This window comes from Echeneis naucrates, chromosome 8, assembly GCF_900963305.1.
Source record: "Echeneis naucrates chromosome 8, fEcheNa1.1, whole genome shotgun sequence".
In the NCBI taxonomy this organism is placed as follows: Eukaryota; Metazoa; Chordata; class Actinopteri; order Carangiformes; family Echeneidae; genus Echeneis; species Echeneis naucrates.
In genome coordinates this window covers 6,468,991-6,483,797 of record NC_042518.1, presented here as the reverse complement: position 1 = coordinate 6,483,797, position 14,807 = coordinate 6,468,991, and the positions used below count along the sequence as shown (strand labels likewise).

Sequence of the window (14,807 nt, the reverse complement as noted above, 5' to 3'; positions counted from 1 at the left end):
ATAAAAAAAACAGGACAGTTGGACCTTGTTGGTCACATTTTACCACGTTTAGATCAGTGAAACACTCAGCTGCATCACACATAAGGTTGAATTTTATAATATAATATTGGAACACTCTTGAGGACTTGACCTCCCCCTGGAAAGCTAAGCTGAGCCTGGCACAGGCCCACAGACAGCACTTTGTTTCTCATGCCAAAACAGACGAGACTGCCAAATTGTAAATGGGCATCTCCTCCCTCAGTTGGCCATCCTGCTAAGCCATGTCCAGGCCTCTAAATCCATAAACAACTGACACTTCACACTCTAAAAAAGAAAAATTCATGTGCTGATGACCATTACTAGAGGCTCAGTTAACATTTATAAACAGGACACAGCTAATCAGATCTTTTGGAATTTATTTAAAATTTGAATTGGCATGACATACTTTTAATAAGCACAACATTTCACTAACCCAGGACAAATAGCTTGACCCAATGATTCATACTCTCACCCAGTGTGCATATTTATAAATTTAAGACACAGTTTTCAACTGTAGCAGAATGTAATCATAACAACATGTGCTTATATCCAAAGCATCACAAGTATGAAAATTGTAAGACATTGGTTTAGGTGTTCCGTAAGCATTTTTACAGGCTTTGTTATTGTGTGTTTTCCAGGTTGGGGAGACTTACCCAGCTCTCACACAAAATCGGAGAGCTCTTGGGGGGAACCCACACCCTCTCCGGTCAGTGTAGATAATGGGACGTCAGCCTGGGGCAAACCAAGTGGGAGCTGTGGAGGCTGGGGAGACAGTAACCCAGACAGCTATGGCAGAAGCAACCCAGCAATGACAGCCACATCCTGCAAACCTGGTAAATAGCCTAAGCCTGTGTGGTTCTGTGTATCTTTGAGGAATACTGAAAATACATTGGTGCTTCTGAAAAAAGTCATTCTTTCCTGATAAATCTCATAAAAGAAATTGTTATGACCCAAAGAAGAAAGTAAGAGTGCTGGGGATGTCACTCAGAAATCCACACTGCCCCCTAGTGGCTACCTGATATTTTATTGCCAGCATAGTTTGTTACATAAAGCATTTTTCAGATTAGGTTTGTGTGTTTCTTCTTAACACAGCTTGGTCTGCATCTTCCTTTGTGTGTTTTTTAGCCCCTAAATCTATGCAAGATGGATGGGGAGGTGGAGGTGAAGAGCTGAGTCTGTCAGGGGGCCAGTGGGATGCCGAGGAAGGAGACATGTGGAACAGTGCTGCCTCCCAGGAAAGCAACTCTTCCTGTAACTCATGGGGCAATGCATCCAAAAAGGGCCCACAGAAGGTGTGAATTATCATTTAAGCAATAGCTCACAACAGACCGTCAGATGGGCTTATTATATCACAGATAGGTCGTGGTGCTTTTGTAAAATAGTCATGAAGTATGGCAAAAAGGTGAAAGTAATAGATGCCCTACATTTGGATTTTTTATTTATTTATTTATTTTTCATCAATATGCATTTTTTTTTTTTATTAATACAAAAAAGTAGGCCCTCCTGGCTGCTTACACATACTCATCGGTTGCTATGCAGTGGACACACTCGCTGCTATATATTTTTAATTTATCACTTTCTTTGGGCAGGTGTTGTCTTGCTCTTTTTTTAGCTCTACATGTCAATTCCAAAGTGCCTTTTTTTTATAATATTGTTCAATAACCACTTTCTGTGTTACTAGCTTTTTCAGTTGCAGAGTAATACAGGTCTATGAAAAGTAATTCAGTGTCATAGCCATTGGGCTCATTCATTAGACAATAGCTACGGACCAATCAAATCCCGTCACAGAGCAACTTGTTTTGTAAGGTTAAATAAATCACTGAGATCTTTAGAAGCAACTTGATATTATATTTGTATGATGAAATTTTATTGAGTTAGTATGGTACTAATCTTGTCTCCCCCCCCCCCCGTCCCCCCCCCGTCCCCAGGGGAAGGTGCCAGGGAAGCAGGAAGATGCCTGGATTATGAATCGTCTCATCAAACAGCTGACAGACATGGGCTTCCCTGTGAGTTGAACTGACACTGCATTGCTAAAATGCTGTTCTACTATCAATTATGTCTAGGAACATACTGCTTTTTCTGTTGATGTTGATTTGTTCTGTTTAAATGTCAATTGATGTTGCGGCATGCTAGTAAGCCGTTCCCTCCTGCAGGGATTTTTTTAAACCATCAAGAGTAGACATTAGTAAATTTGAACAAATAATTTTTACTGAAATGTCAAAATTTTACATTCATTTTTCATACATTATCATAAATAGGCTTGAAAGGGGCTATTGTTTTAGTTGGCTTCTCATCATTTAATATTTTTATCCAAATTCTTCTCCAGAGAGACCCAGCAGAGGAGGCACTCAAGAGCAACAACATGAACCTGGACCAGGCCATGAGTGCCCTGCTGGAGAAGAAGACGGAGCTCGACAAGCGAGGGATGGGGATAGCCGGCCACGACTACAACAATGGGCTCATCAACAAGCCCATGAGCTGCCCTCGGCTCCCACTTCTTTCCAAAGACCCCTCAGCAGATCCACGCTTGCCCTTCATGGATAAGGTGAGTCAAAATCAGTTGACATGAAAATACACCACGCAGCTTAGTTTTTAGATTTTGATGCAGGAATGCAGTATATACAGTGCACTGCAAATGTTTTTGAGAAGACTGGCTGGGAACAATTGAGATCTTGGGCAATCATTTGTGGCAATCTACCCCCAAATCAAATGAAAAACCAAAAACACCTTTTTCCCAAATTATAATCACAATTCAATTATGTGAGAAGGGTGATGCATGTTCTTGATGCAAGGTAAAAGACAATATGCACATTTTATTAAGCTCACTTTGCGATGTCCATCATCTGAAAAAGGAAACCATGATCTGATAGAGAATCAATTTCAAGACTCTGTAAGGACTTGCAGAGTCTCTTTGGCTTTGTCAAAATCACTGTATTGATGCACGGAAAAGTCAATAACTAAACAACCTCTTCTGTGGACTGCAGCAGAATTTGACTGGCACTTTATTGTCACTCATTGTTCTTCCAGCAGATGCAGAGTGGAATGTTTGGCGGTAGTGGAGCAGCACATTCCCGGACCATGCAGCAGCCGCAGCCGCCTCCTCAGCCACCAGTGCCGCCTCTCAGTTCCTCTCAGCCTAGTCTACGTGCTCAAGTGCCTCAGTTTCTCTCCCCTCAGGTGCATATCCACAGACAAAGACACACATGTAACCTAATTCCTTATTTAATATAGAAATACATAATTTCTCAACATGTATTAATGTATGCAGTGATTAATATTTTACATTTAGACAGTAAAGTTTCATTTATGTGGCTTAAAATATGTATTCCCCAAACACAAGCATATGTTTTCTTTGACATTTAAATTTTTGTGAAAAAAAAAAAATGTCTTTAATGTTGCCTACAGGTTCAAGCACAGCTCTTACAGTTTGCAGCAAAAAACATTGGTCTGAATCCTGCACTTTTAACTTCACCAATAAACCCTCAACATATGACCCTTCTGAATCAACTTTACCAGCTGCAACTGGTGAGTATCTTTCAGCTTTATCTGTTTTAGGTTTAATTCAAAACCCACAAAGAACCTTGAAAGTATTTTAAGCCTTTTTAATTGTATGGTAAATTTTTCTCCTCACATGTACATCAATCTATTTTGTTACATACCTTTTTATAATTTATCTGCTGTCATATTTGATGTTAAATTTGTGGGTATAAACACACCAGGAACTTCTGACATTGTTTGTACCTGATGCACAGGCATACCAGCGTTTACAAATTCAGCAGCAGATGTTGCAGGCGCAGCGCAATGTTTCTGGCCCCATTCGACAACAAGAGCAGCAAGTAGGTTTTTCTTCTTAACCTTCAGTTTTCTTTCCAGCTCAGAATAATATAATTACTTCACCAAGGAAGTAGTCCAGGCCAATGATTGTTTCAGTTGTTAAAAGCATCACCTGCTCAGCACAGGTCCTAAATGTGTTTATGATGTTGGCCCAGGTTGCACGTACAATCAATAACATGCAGCAGCAGATCCAACAGCACCAGCGTCAGCTGGCCCAGGCACTGCTGATGAAGCAGCAGCAACAGCAGCCACCTCCCTCCCATTCGGGCCTGCATCCTGGTGGGGCAAAATCTGGCCTGGATTCATTTTCAGGTCACCCCCAAGCTCCAGGCCTATCTGATCTGCAGACCAAAGAGCAGCAGTCATCTCCCAACACCTACAGCCCCTACTCTCTCTGTGAGTCACATAAACTTTGCTCTTTGGATGGGAAATATTGAACGCTTCACTAACAGCCATGGTCTGGCACAATAACATTTAACTGTTAAGTTATTTTTTCAGCTGGACTGAATCCAAACATGAATGTAACCGGGATGGATGTGGGAGGTGTGTCTATGAAGGAACCCCCTCAGCCTCAATCGCGCCTGTCACAGTGGACACACCCAAACTCCATCGAAAGCCTCTCTGGTAGCTCCTCTCCTCTAGAGCCCAGCCTGGGCAAGCATGGTGAGAAAGGAAAGAGAATCCTGGGTAATTTAAGATGCAAAATCTCATTCTGCTTGCAAAATTGCATTAAAAAAAAAAAAAACTATCCAGATCAGCCACATGACTGCATGTCCTGCTCTGTTGACCCAGACCATAATCTCTTGGTGTTGGATTTTAACCTAACATTTAGGGGCTTAATATTAAAATTAGACTCTGCTGTTCCATTAAAACTCAAGTAGTCAACGTATACACAGTTTTAACTTGTGACCATTTTTATTTATTTATTTATTTAATGTATTTTTTTGCCCACTAGGTGCCAATTTGGGTCCCCCTGGTAAACCCCCACAACTGGAGGACTCTTACAGTCCCTATAACCTGATATCCAGCTCAGAGTCTCCAACCAGCCCCTTGGTCACCCCAGACAGCTGGGGACAGGGCAAGAGCAGTGGTGACAAAATGGCCAATGGGACCAATATCAACTGGCCACCAGGTTAGGAACTAGATGTAGATCATTCTCAGCTTTTGTTTTTTGTTTTTTTGTTTTTTACTCTACACAGCCATGTTCACAGCTACTTGTGCAGGAATGTCTCTTACTGTCTCTCACTCCAGTGTAAAATTTTACATTCAAGTGAATGCCAGTATTATCAACAAAAACCCAAGATTTAAAACCAAAGTCAGAAGAATCAGCACTTGACAACCTTTAAATTTTCATTCTCAGAGTTCTGCCCTGGTGTGCCCTGGAAGGGGCTCCAGAATATTGACCCAGAAACTGACCCCAATGTGACCCCTGGCAGTGTCCCCAGTGGGCCCACCATCAACACCAACATACAAGATGTCAACCGCTACCTGCTACGGGACAGGAGTGGAGGTGAGATCATGATAAAAATTGTTGTGTTCTGAGTACAATACTCTGTGTACTGTAGCTGTCCATGTCACACTATGGAAAAACACAATATGCCAGGGCAGACATTTTTTTTAATTAATTCTCCCACATAATTTTATAATGAAATGTAATGCAAACAAACTGTATCATTGTGTATTCCAAGACCTCTGTAATTGTCTGGGAGTCCTGTGCATCTGCTGCCACCAGAGAGAGCTTGCTTCTTGTTCTTTTGTTCTTTATTTTCCTACTTTTAACTGCCTCTATAATCACAGTCATACCAGTTTGCACTCTTCTCTTTTTAATGAGCTTACTATCATCATTTGTTATGCATTTTTCCTTTATTCCATTTTCTCTCTACAATTTTTTCCCTTATTTGTTTGTGTCTATCTTTTTGTTTGTGTTGCTGGCATCAACTTAGGCTCCTCTCCCACTTCATCTCAGAATGAGGCTCTGCCTCCTTCCACTGATTGGCCAGTCAGTGCCTACACTAGCTCGTTCAGTCTGTCGTCCCCGGAGACGGACGATGCAGGTACATGGTTTATCCATAACCCCTACGCCCCCACAGTTCGGTGATTCAATGGCTACAAATCCTGTTACTGTAACATCCAGAGTCTCAACCATTCACTGGAGAAGCACCTCTCCGGATTCATTCATTCACTGCCCCTGATGAAATTTGACCCTCATTTTAGATCTTTCCCTGTCAACCTTGCCTATAGTATACTGTATATTTCCCCTGTGGTGCTACCGTTTCTCCTTATTTGTCGGTGTGGCATGGGAGGTGTGAAACAGAAGAGCATGCAGCTTGTTGTTTTGCCTTGATTTACTGTGACTGTTGGGTGTAGATTGAATTGAAAGCCTCTGATCTGCTTGAGGCAAGAAAAGTCTGTTGTTGAGTGTTTTGAAGAGCAGTGAAAACTGTTTGTTTGTGCCATAGCTATGCAGTTTCTCTACAACCAAACAACCAACTTTGTACTCTCTTTGATCAAAAATTAGAGAACGTTTATATCCTTTCTGTTCGCTTGAGTACATGTCTGACTCTGCAGGACTCCCTCCTTTGGGAGCAGCTGTGTTTTGGTCACTCAGTTCTGAAGAGCAAACCTTTTTCTCTGTATTTGCTGTTCAGGTAAACTGTCAGAGATGAAATCTACTTGGTCTCCAGGCCCCATTTCTCACAGCCAGGCGTCTTTGTCCCACGAGCTGTGGAAGGTCCCCCAGGGCCCCCGAAGCAGCACCACCGCCCCCTCTCGACCCCCACCTGGTCTCACCAACGCCAAGCCCTCCTCTACATGGGGGGGGAACTCCTTGGGTCTGGCTCAAGGCTGGAGCAGCTCGTACACCACAGGTAGTCTTATGCTTCCCTCCTTTACCGCTTTGTTGGACAACAGTTTGGCCTGATGTTAAAATAAAAGCAGGCTCTTATTTGACCCAAGCAATGTAGGTAAATATTACAGAACAATTAAACTCATCATCAAAGGTACTTCTGGACCTTTTAAACTTTTTACGTGTGGATAAGAAAATAACGGTCAGTTTTCCTTTTTGTTGTTATCTTTAAGAAATAGCATTACACTGCAGATAAAAAATGGGTTACATCAGTAAGGGGCTCTTATTCTGCATTGAGGACAGAAAGTGAAATCTTATAGTGTTGTTAAATATGAGTTATGGCACTTCTGGTGCAAGTGTGCTTGAAGAGCAAATACCACATTGATGTGGTATCTACCACAGACCAATTTTGAAGTTACTGTGTAGGCAGGATTGAATACACCCTCGGATGATCTTTCTGTGGGTGAACAACTGTCTTTTCCTGTGGTACAAACTGATGCAACCCATTCAGCTTTTGTAAATTATTTTTGGTTTGATTGTGAAGTCTATGAGTAAAAACTTGGCTTTTGTATATGAATACACAGCAGGTACCACATGGAGTACAGACAGCTCCACAAGAACCAGTAGCTGGCTGGTTCTTAGAAACCTCACTCCACAGGTAACAGTTTACGGTCAATTGCTCACTGGAGTATTTAATACTCATAGCGGATGAAGTGTATGTGTAACAGTCTTACTCCTTCTCTGGGCTTCATTCTCATTTTTTAGATTGATGGTTCAACTCTGCGTACGCTGTGCATGCAGCACGGCCCGCTCATTACATTCCACCTCAACCTGACACAGGGCAACGCTGTGGTGCGTTACAGCTCTAAGGATGAAGCTGCCAAGGCTCAGAAGTCCCTCCACATGTAGGTCTATTAATGCATTGTTTTGCAGTGGAGTTTTAGGAGTTATAACCGTTACTCATCTATTTTTTTCTTGCCTTCTGTGCAGGTGTGTGCTCGGGAACACCACCATCCTGGCAGAGTTTGCTGGAGAAGAGGAAGTGAACCGCTTCTTTGCACAGGGCCAGTCACTCGGTGGAACAACCAGCTGGCAAGCCACTCCAGGCACCAATCAGACAAGGATGGGTGGGACCGGGACCGGTGCCTCTCATCCCATCGGTCACTCACCCCACTGGAACAACAATAATGGCAGCAGCAGCAGTAGCAGTGGCCTGGGAGCAGGCGGAGCAAAGACGGGTGGGGAGTTGCTTTGGGGTGGCGTGCAGCAGTATTCTAGCCTGTGGGGACCCCCAAATGGAGAGGAAGGACGTGTCATGGGGAGTCCCACCCCAATCAATACACTGCTGCCTGGGGACCTGCTGAGTGGGGAGTCCATGTAGGACAGAAGAACCCAGGCGAAACGATCACCAAGTGGAGCAAAAACCTTTCAAATCAATGTGGAGATAATCAGTGTGGGTGTATCAATGAAAAGGAGGGATAAGAGGAGGACGAGGCTACATCCTCGCTGCTCACCTCCGTCAACCTCCTCTACTCCTTTTTGTTTTTTAATGACATTTCAGTTGCAGTTCTTTTGTGAATTTCAGTAGGATTCTGGTCACAGTGTTCAGCTTTTACTTTTGGAGACACAGAAAGAAGTCTTTCATTCAACAGAAGAAGAGAACTTTTTACAGAGATGAACATTTGAGAACTCACTGACACATATACTTTAGTCAAACTGACACAATGACGAGCTGCCATCTTCTTTAAACTTGTGTAATCCCTCAATGCCTTTTGAGGCAATCATACTGCACCTCAGAGATCCATGAAAAAGACATCATTCCCAAAGTAAAATTCTTCAATCAGAGTGGTTGTCGATCTTTCAGCTGATCCAGACTCGACATTTGTTTCTCTCAGCACTAATATTAGCCTTAACCTTTTTCCTGCCCTGCTATCCTCACTCACTCTGTACTTGGTGAAGAAGCATACGGACACTTGCACACCCTTATTTCTGAGCCAGTGAAACCTGAGTGGAGAGTAAATGCTGCTGCTGCTTAACATAAGCAACCACAGCTCACATCTTCAGTGCATTTTTGCAAGCAGATTGAGTTCCTCAGTTCGCTCAAAGGGAATGATGCAACTCTGTTCGCCTTGTTCAAGCCATTTATTTTTGTAGTGCTTATTTTCTTTTTCTTCTTGAACCATTGCAAACAAAGCTAAAAATGAAATTATTCAAATGTGTCTGTCAATCTTACCTGGTGGCGGGGAGAGTTTTGGGGGTCGTCACGTGTACGGTTATGGACGTGACAGACGGCAAATTAACCACTGCTATTACTATGGAACTGTAAAGACAAACACTTCGATGCACCTCAACTCGTCTGCAGGCAACTTGCAGATTGGTCTCAGTCTTTGACCCTCTCACTGATGTAGTGGAAAACCTCAAGTTGCAAATGTTTCCCAATGGTGTGTATTCAACGACCTCCACTACCCCCACCCACTCCACCTGCAAAACACCATTTCAAGTGACGTGCAATATCAGCCACAGACTCTACCGTCCAAGCACCCTAACACGGCCTCTCTCAGAAAGAGAAGAGACTATAAGGAATGATTAAACTGCAAAAACTGTATTTGACCCCGCGACCCTACTCCTACCCCAAAACTGCCACTACTACCCTTCAATCCCCCCCTACCCCCTCCCGAGAGTGTGTGAGCTCAGGAGAGTAGCAAGCTGGTCTTCAACCATTTTCAACCACAAGGATGTTCACGCAAAGCACTTCTTCAACCAGCGCACTCTCCACACTTATGCCAGTGACTAGTTTTGGGGGTGAGGGAGGGACAGGTGTGTGTGTGTGTGTGTGTACGTGTGCGTGCGCGAATGTCAGTGTGTCTCTGTGTGTGTGATTGCTTGATGAGAAGGCATCAAACCAAAATGAGAGGAACCTGTTACCTTTTTTTGCCCAGATGACCTTTTTTTGTCTTCTTCTTTTGGCCCAAATTTGCATCGGTAGAAGAGTGTGGAGCAATGATTTTGTGAAAAGGTGGTTTATCATAGCACTTACCAAGAGCTTCACAGCTCGTCATAATCTCAATGCCAACGAATAGAAGAAAGGAGAAGCAACACTGGCAAATAAAAACTGAAAAACAAAGACAAAAAAGCAATCTGCTTAGTGACTTCTCTATACTTATTTTTTAACTTAACATGGATGTGAAGTTTTGTTTTGTTTTGTTTTTTCAGTCCTTCTTCCCTCAAGTCATTGGGACCAAGAAGGATGTCACACATGGTAGCAAAGTGAAGGGAAATACAAAGAAAGAACTAACTCAACTGATGATGGGTGCAGCAGGGAAGACCCCATAGCACTCACCCTCACCCTTTTTATCAAAGTAAATATCACTGTTACATTGCATACTTTGAAATCTTTAGCCTTGGTGTCAGGAAACGCTCAACGTGTTAATGTTCTACTGGGTCCAGTAGGGAGGATCACCATCTTTTCCATCCTTTTTTTCCATCTTCTTTCTGTCTATTGGAGGCCCTGCCAACCTGTGTGATAGTGTGGCCACTGAGTGCCTGCCTGCTGTAGAGCCCAGTCCTCTGCAGCAGCCCTCACCCCTCCCTCCTCGCTCGCTGCCTCCCTGCAGATCCCCACAGACTGGCTCCCTTCCTCTTACCCCACTTCCCCTTCCTCCACCCAGCCACTCCTCCACTCAACCACCCACCCCCCCCCAAATGGGGCCTCCAGGCCAAGAGCAGCTCTTTCAGAACTGGCCCACATGTATTAAATTTACTACTGCTGCGCCAGAGTCTGTCCTCAGCGACCTCCACTTCCAGTCTCTCTGTTTCTCTGTCCTGCAAAGATCACTTTATCTAGAGATGGAGGCGTTTGATGGGGGGGGTGTTTGTTTTGTTTTTTGTGTGGGTTTGTTTTTGTGTTTTTCTTGGTTTCATTTCATTCATTGATGGAATTGCCAGTGTGCATTTTTATGTTATAATTGTAAGAAGTTTGCTGATACTGTTGCTGTCATCATTGATGATATAGTTAATGATTGTTTTCTGATGATGATTTCAAGGCTTTTTATTATAGGTGTTTATGCAGTGTTCAGCTTCTCTCCTGCCCCTCCTGCTGCCTTAGAGGCAGGACCAGTGTGTTGCTTTAGAGGTACGCTTCAGCTGTGCAGCAAGGCCGTACAAAACACTTCAGGCGTCAGTAGAAAAAGAAGGTCAGGGGGTCTTTATGTCGGAGTCAGACAGACGGTGTGAAGAGTTCAATCAAGTAGGAAAGGTTTTATAGTCTAAGGTTCTCTGCAGGATGGTGAGCTGACTTCCTCCATCCATCCTGGGGCACCAGAACTCTATCCTGTGTTGTCTCATAATACACACACTTTCTATAACGTTGATGCGCCTCACTCACACTGGTGCTTTATGTTTAACTCTGGGAGCACTCAGTAATGCTTAGAACCACCTCAACTGATAACAGCCTTCCATTTCTATGCAAAGACAAGGAGGTGTTGGTTCACAGCCATCTAGAAAATTACAGCCATCGCTCACATCCGCTCATCTTCGCTCCTCTCTCAACCTTTACTACCAGGCAGCTTCCCTCGAGCCCCCCCACCCAATAAAAGGTAGGGGACACTGAAAGAGTCTTTCTTCCACGGTTTGGTCTCCCACTGTGTGGACAGAGCTACTAGATGACACTAACTGACCTGCTGGAGGCACTAGTGGTTGGCAAACAGTCATTACTTCAGTCTTGTGCCAACTGATCTTTCTGATGTATACTTCCACTTTGCCATATCCTAATTTATCTTAAACATGATGAGACTTTAGTTCCTTTGATTGCTGCAGGGGCGTACACCACAAGCTCCAGCTGTAGGAGGCTTAAAGAGTAGAAGGGCAGGACAGATGAATGACGCTGGTCTTTCACCAAGAGGAAGGCTATTAGAGAACCAGGCTAGAGGAGGAGGGCATGGGGTAGTCCCTGTAAGTGTCTGTGCACTGTTTATGGGTCACATCGGGTACATCTCTTTAAAAACCAAAAACATTATCTTTTTCTTTATCATCAAGGTTTTCGCAAAAACCAGAAACTACAAAAAAAAAAAAAGGTCTGTTTCAGCTGTGCACTTTGAGGTTGAGATGTCTGTTTTCAGTGTCTCTGCGAGCTGCCGCCTTCTCCCCACCAAGGCTCGCCATCCGAGCCCTGTGTGGGGAAGCTGTATCCAGGAGGTTCGTTTTGGACCTCCAACCCGAAGGTCATGCCAGCCGATATACATAAGTTCTTTTCTGCACATCTGGCTTTAGGGTCGAGGTCCAATCAGGGGCCTAATGTATCAGCAGAAACAGGGACACACCTCAAGTTCGGTACCAAGTCTTAAAACTTAGGGGATTCTCCCTCTTCCAGAGTTGCTCAAGACTCATGTTCATTCAACAAAACAATCACTATTGCCTGTGATGTTTGATTTTGTGTTTGTTCCTGAAAACCTGCATTTACTCCACACTGGACTTGAATCAAGAAACTGCCGTTGAAGTGGGGAGTTCAATAGAGTGGAGGGGTGGGTGACTGGGCGGGAGGTCGAGTCTCAGATGTGCCCTGGATTTCTTGGCGCAGCACCAGCACTGAGAGCCCCGCCCCCTCCCAAACCCATCCCCTGCACCCTTATTTACCTGTCTAGTGTTGGAAATTGGATGCTCTCCCTATTTCTACTTTTTTTTTTTTTTTTTCCTCTTAATTCACATCGACTCAAAGGCAACTGGAGCTTGAGAAAAATATGCTTTTCAGTCATGGATCAGACAAGAGTCCTGGGGCAGGGGACTCAAATAGATTTGAATCAGAAAATCTCTTTTTAAAAAAAAAAAAAAAAAAAAAAAAAGGCTTGGGTTGAATATGCACATGCTAGTTCATATACAGTATACAACCAAGTCATGGGCGTATGCATGTATATGGCTGGATTTCTCTGTTTTCCACTTAGCCCAAGCCCTCTCCACTCCCCCGCCCCGGCTTCAGTCCTCACCCAGTGTATCCTCCTCAACATTGTATTTCCCAGAAAACAAGATCATAAACATATCAGAGTAATACAAAATAATGAAAAACAAATACTTGAATCAAAAGAAGCGCCAATAATGTAATGTGAACACTTTTTGTAGTGGTTTTTTTGTCTCATTCATACACAGATTTTTGATAACATTGGTTCAGAGTGAATTAAATTTGAAATATGAGTGTTGTTGAAAACAAAGATCGTTATAAAGGCAAATTTACATCTGTTGTATTTGAGTGTTTGCACAAGGCTGCTTGTACTGTATGTTGTATGAATGTTTAGTGCACGAGGTAAAAGTTTGTATGAGAGCTTGTGATTACAGCGGAGGAATTTTCCGCTTTGTGTTTCTTTTCAATTCAGTATACTTATGTTGATTTTTGTTTTCTTTTTTTTTTCTTTTTGCTTGTCGAAAATATATTCTGATGTTAATTGTTACTAGCCTCTAGCGTTGCACTGAGTGTCAGCCTCACCCCTCATCCAGCTAAATGAACAACATGATACAAGTACTGAGGGGGGACGGGGACAGTTCATGTGTAAATGTTTACTCAAGGACTAAAATAAGTGTGTTTTTAAAATGTAATGTTTATCTACCTTAGTGGCTTTCATTGTGGAATAATCCAAGAAAGTATGGATCATAATTGAGTATTGCACCATTTTCGGACTATAAACCTAAAAAATATATATAAAAATAAAATAAAAAAATAAAATAAAAAAAAAAATCACATATGTATAAAAAAAAATGCAGCAAAAAAAGTATTTTGCAGACCTGTGGCCATAGATTGGGGTAGAAGGACTTCAGCTCTCCCAAATCTGAGCAACAGAGAGAGTGAAGGACAAGACATCAGACTGAGCCTTGGCTTCTAGGGCTCACTTCAGAGGTGCCTACCTTTTTGGTTTGTTAGCTTTCGTTCTATTTTCAGTCGTGTTCATTTCATTCATTTTGTCATTTGTTTTCCTGCAAGGCCACTGACAGTTTACAAACACTTTGTTTATCTTTCTGGAGTTCAAGGAAAAAAAAAACTGCTAGACAAAGGAATAACCATGGGAATGTTTGGGGAAAAAATGGGAAAAAGGACACATGCTTCCATTTTCTTTTTCTTTTTCTTTTTTTTTTTTTGAAAAAAGTGCAACACAGAATGAAGATTTATTGTGCTACTTTCAGAACTCTGGGATTGAACAGTGTTGTCTTGTTCTGTTTAACCTTTGTTCTGTGTTAATGTGGATTTCATGGACTATCTCAAGCCTGTATGTTTTATGTTGATTATATATATTTTCCTTTGTAGAAAAAAAGAAAAAAAGACATAATTGCTCACTATCTTGCACACACGAAAAAGTGGATCTTGTCTCAGGAAGGCCAGGGTTCCAGAGTACCAACTCCACGCCATTTTAATGTACATTTTTATGATGAGTAAGAAGAAAAGGATGATTTAAAAGAAACAATTTTAGGCACTGAAAGTTATGGATTTCAGAAGAAGAGAAAATACCTTTGTTTCTAAATCCGTAGCAGTTACATAATAACCAAATAATGGACTTTAAATGAAAATGGAGTGCTTTATATATAAATCTATATATAAAAATTGCTTTACATTTAAAAACAAAAAAATGGTCAATGATTTTGATTGTTAAAAAAAAAAAAACAGTGAATAACATGCAAAATGCTGTATGTTTGAATCTTTATTGTGTTTTCTTAATGAGGTCCCGTCCTGACTGAATCAGGAACATTGTGCATTAATCTTTCTTTCCTCTCTCTTTCTCTCTCTCTCTCTCTCTTTCATTCTCCCACGGCGGGTATTATTAATAGGTAAATCAGACTTTTGTGGAACTTTTCACATTTTGGAGGATGTTTGTATAACATGAGCTGGTTGTAAAGGATCATGAAACTATGCACAAGTGTTGGGGATGTGGGGGGGCGGAAGATGGGGATTTTTCTTTATGGCCTACTTCTACTTAAGTGGCTGATATATTGCAGGGGTTTTTGGGATCCAATGTGTTTTTGTTTTTTTTTTTTGAGGGTGGGGGGGGGGGGGTCTTTATTCGGTTGGTTTATTTTTTTTATTTTTTATTTTTTTTTGTTTGTTTGTTTTTTGGGGGGTGGAGGAAGAAAGGGC

At 42.3% G+C, this 14,807-nt stretch overlaps 1 protein-coding gene across 1 annotated transcript in view; it reads left to right on the top strand.

Annotated features, from left to right (window-relative positions):
- The window catches only part of LOC115047069 (trinucleotide repeat-containing gene 6C protein-like), a 34,470-nt gene extending 20,998 nt beyond the window's left edge, over positions 1-13,472 (top strand). The window contains 16 exon segments of the mRNA XM_029507731.1: positions 657-851; positions 1,144-1,310; positions 1,947-2,024; positions 2,345-2,563; positions 2,914-3,195; positions 3,424-3,543; positions 3,771-3,854; positions 4,008-4,248; positions 4,351-4,515; positions 4,808-4,984; positions 5,213-5,362; positions 5,796-5,906; positions 6,501-6,719; positions 7,282-7,355; positions 7,463-7,602; positions 7,688-13,472. Coding sequence (XP_029363591.1) covers positions 657-851; positions 1,144-1,310; positions 1,947-2,024; positions 2,345-2,563; positions 2,914-3,195; positions 3,424-3,543; positions 3,771-3,854; positions 4,008-4,248; positions 4,351-4,515; positions 4,808-4,984; positions 5,213-5,362; positions 5,796-5,906; positions 6,501-6,719; positions 7,282-7,355; positions 7,463-7,602; positions 7,688-8,078 — 2,813 coding nt within the window. The 3' untranslated portion in view covers positions 8,079-13,472.
- The last annotated feature ends 1,335 nt before the right edge of the window (positions 13,473-14,807 follow it).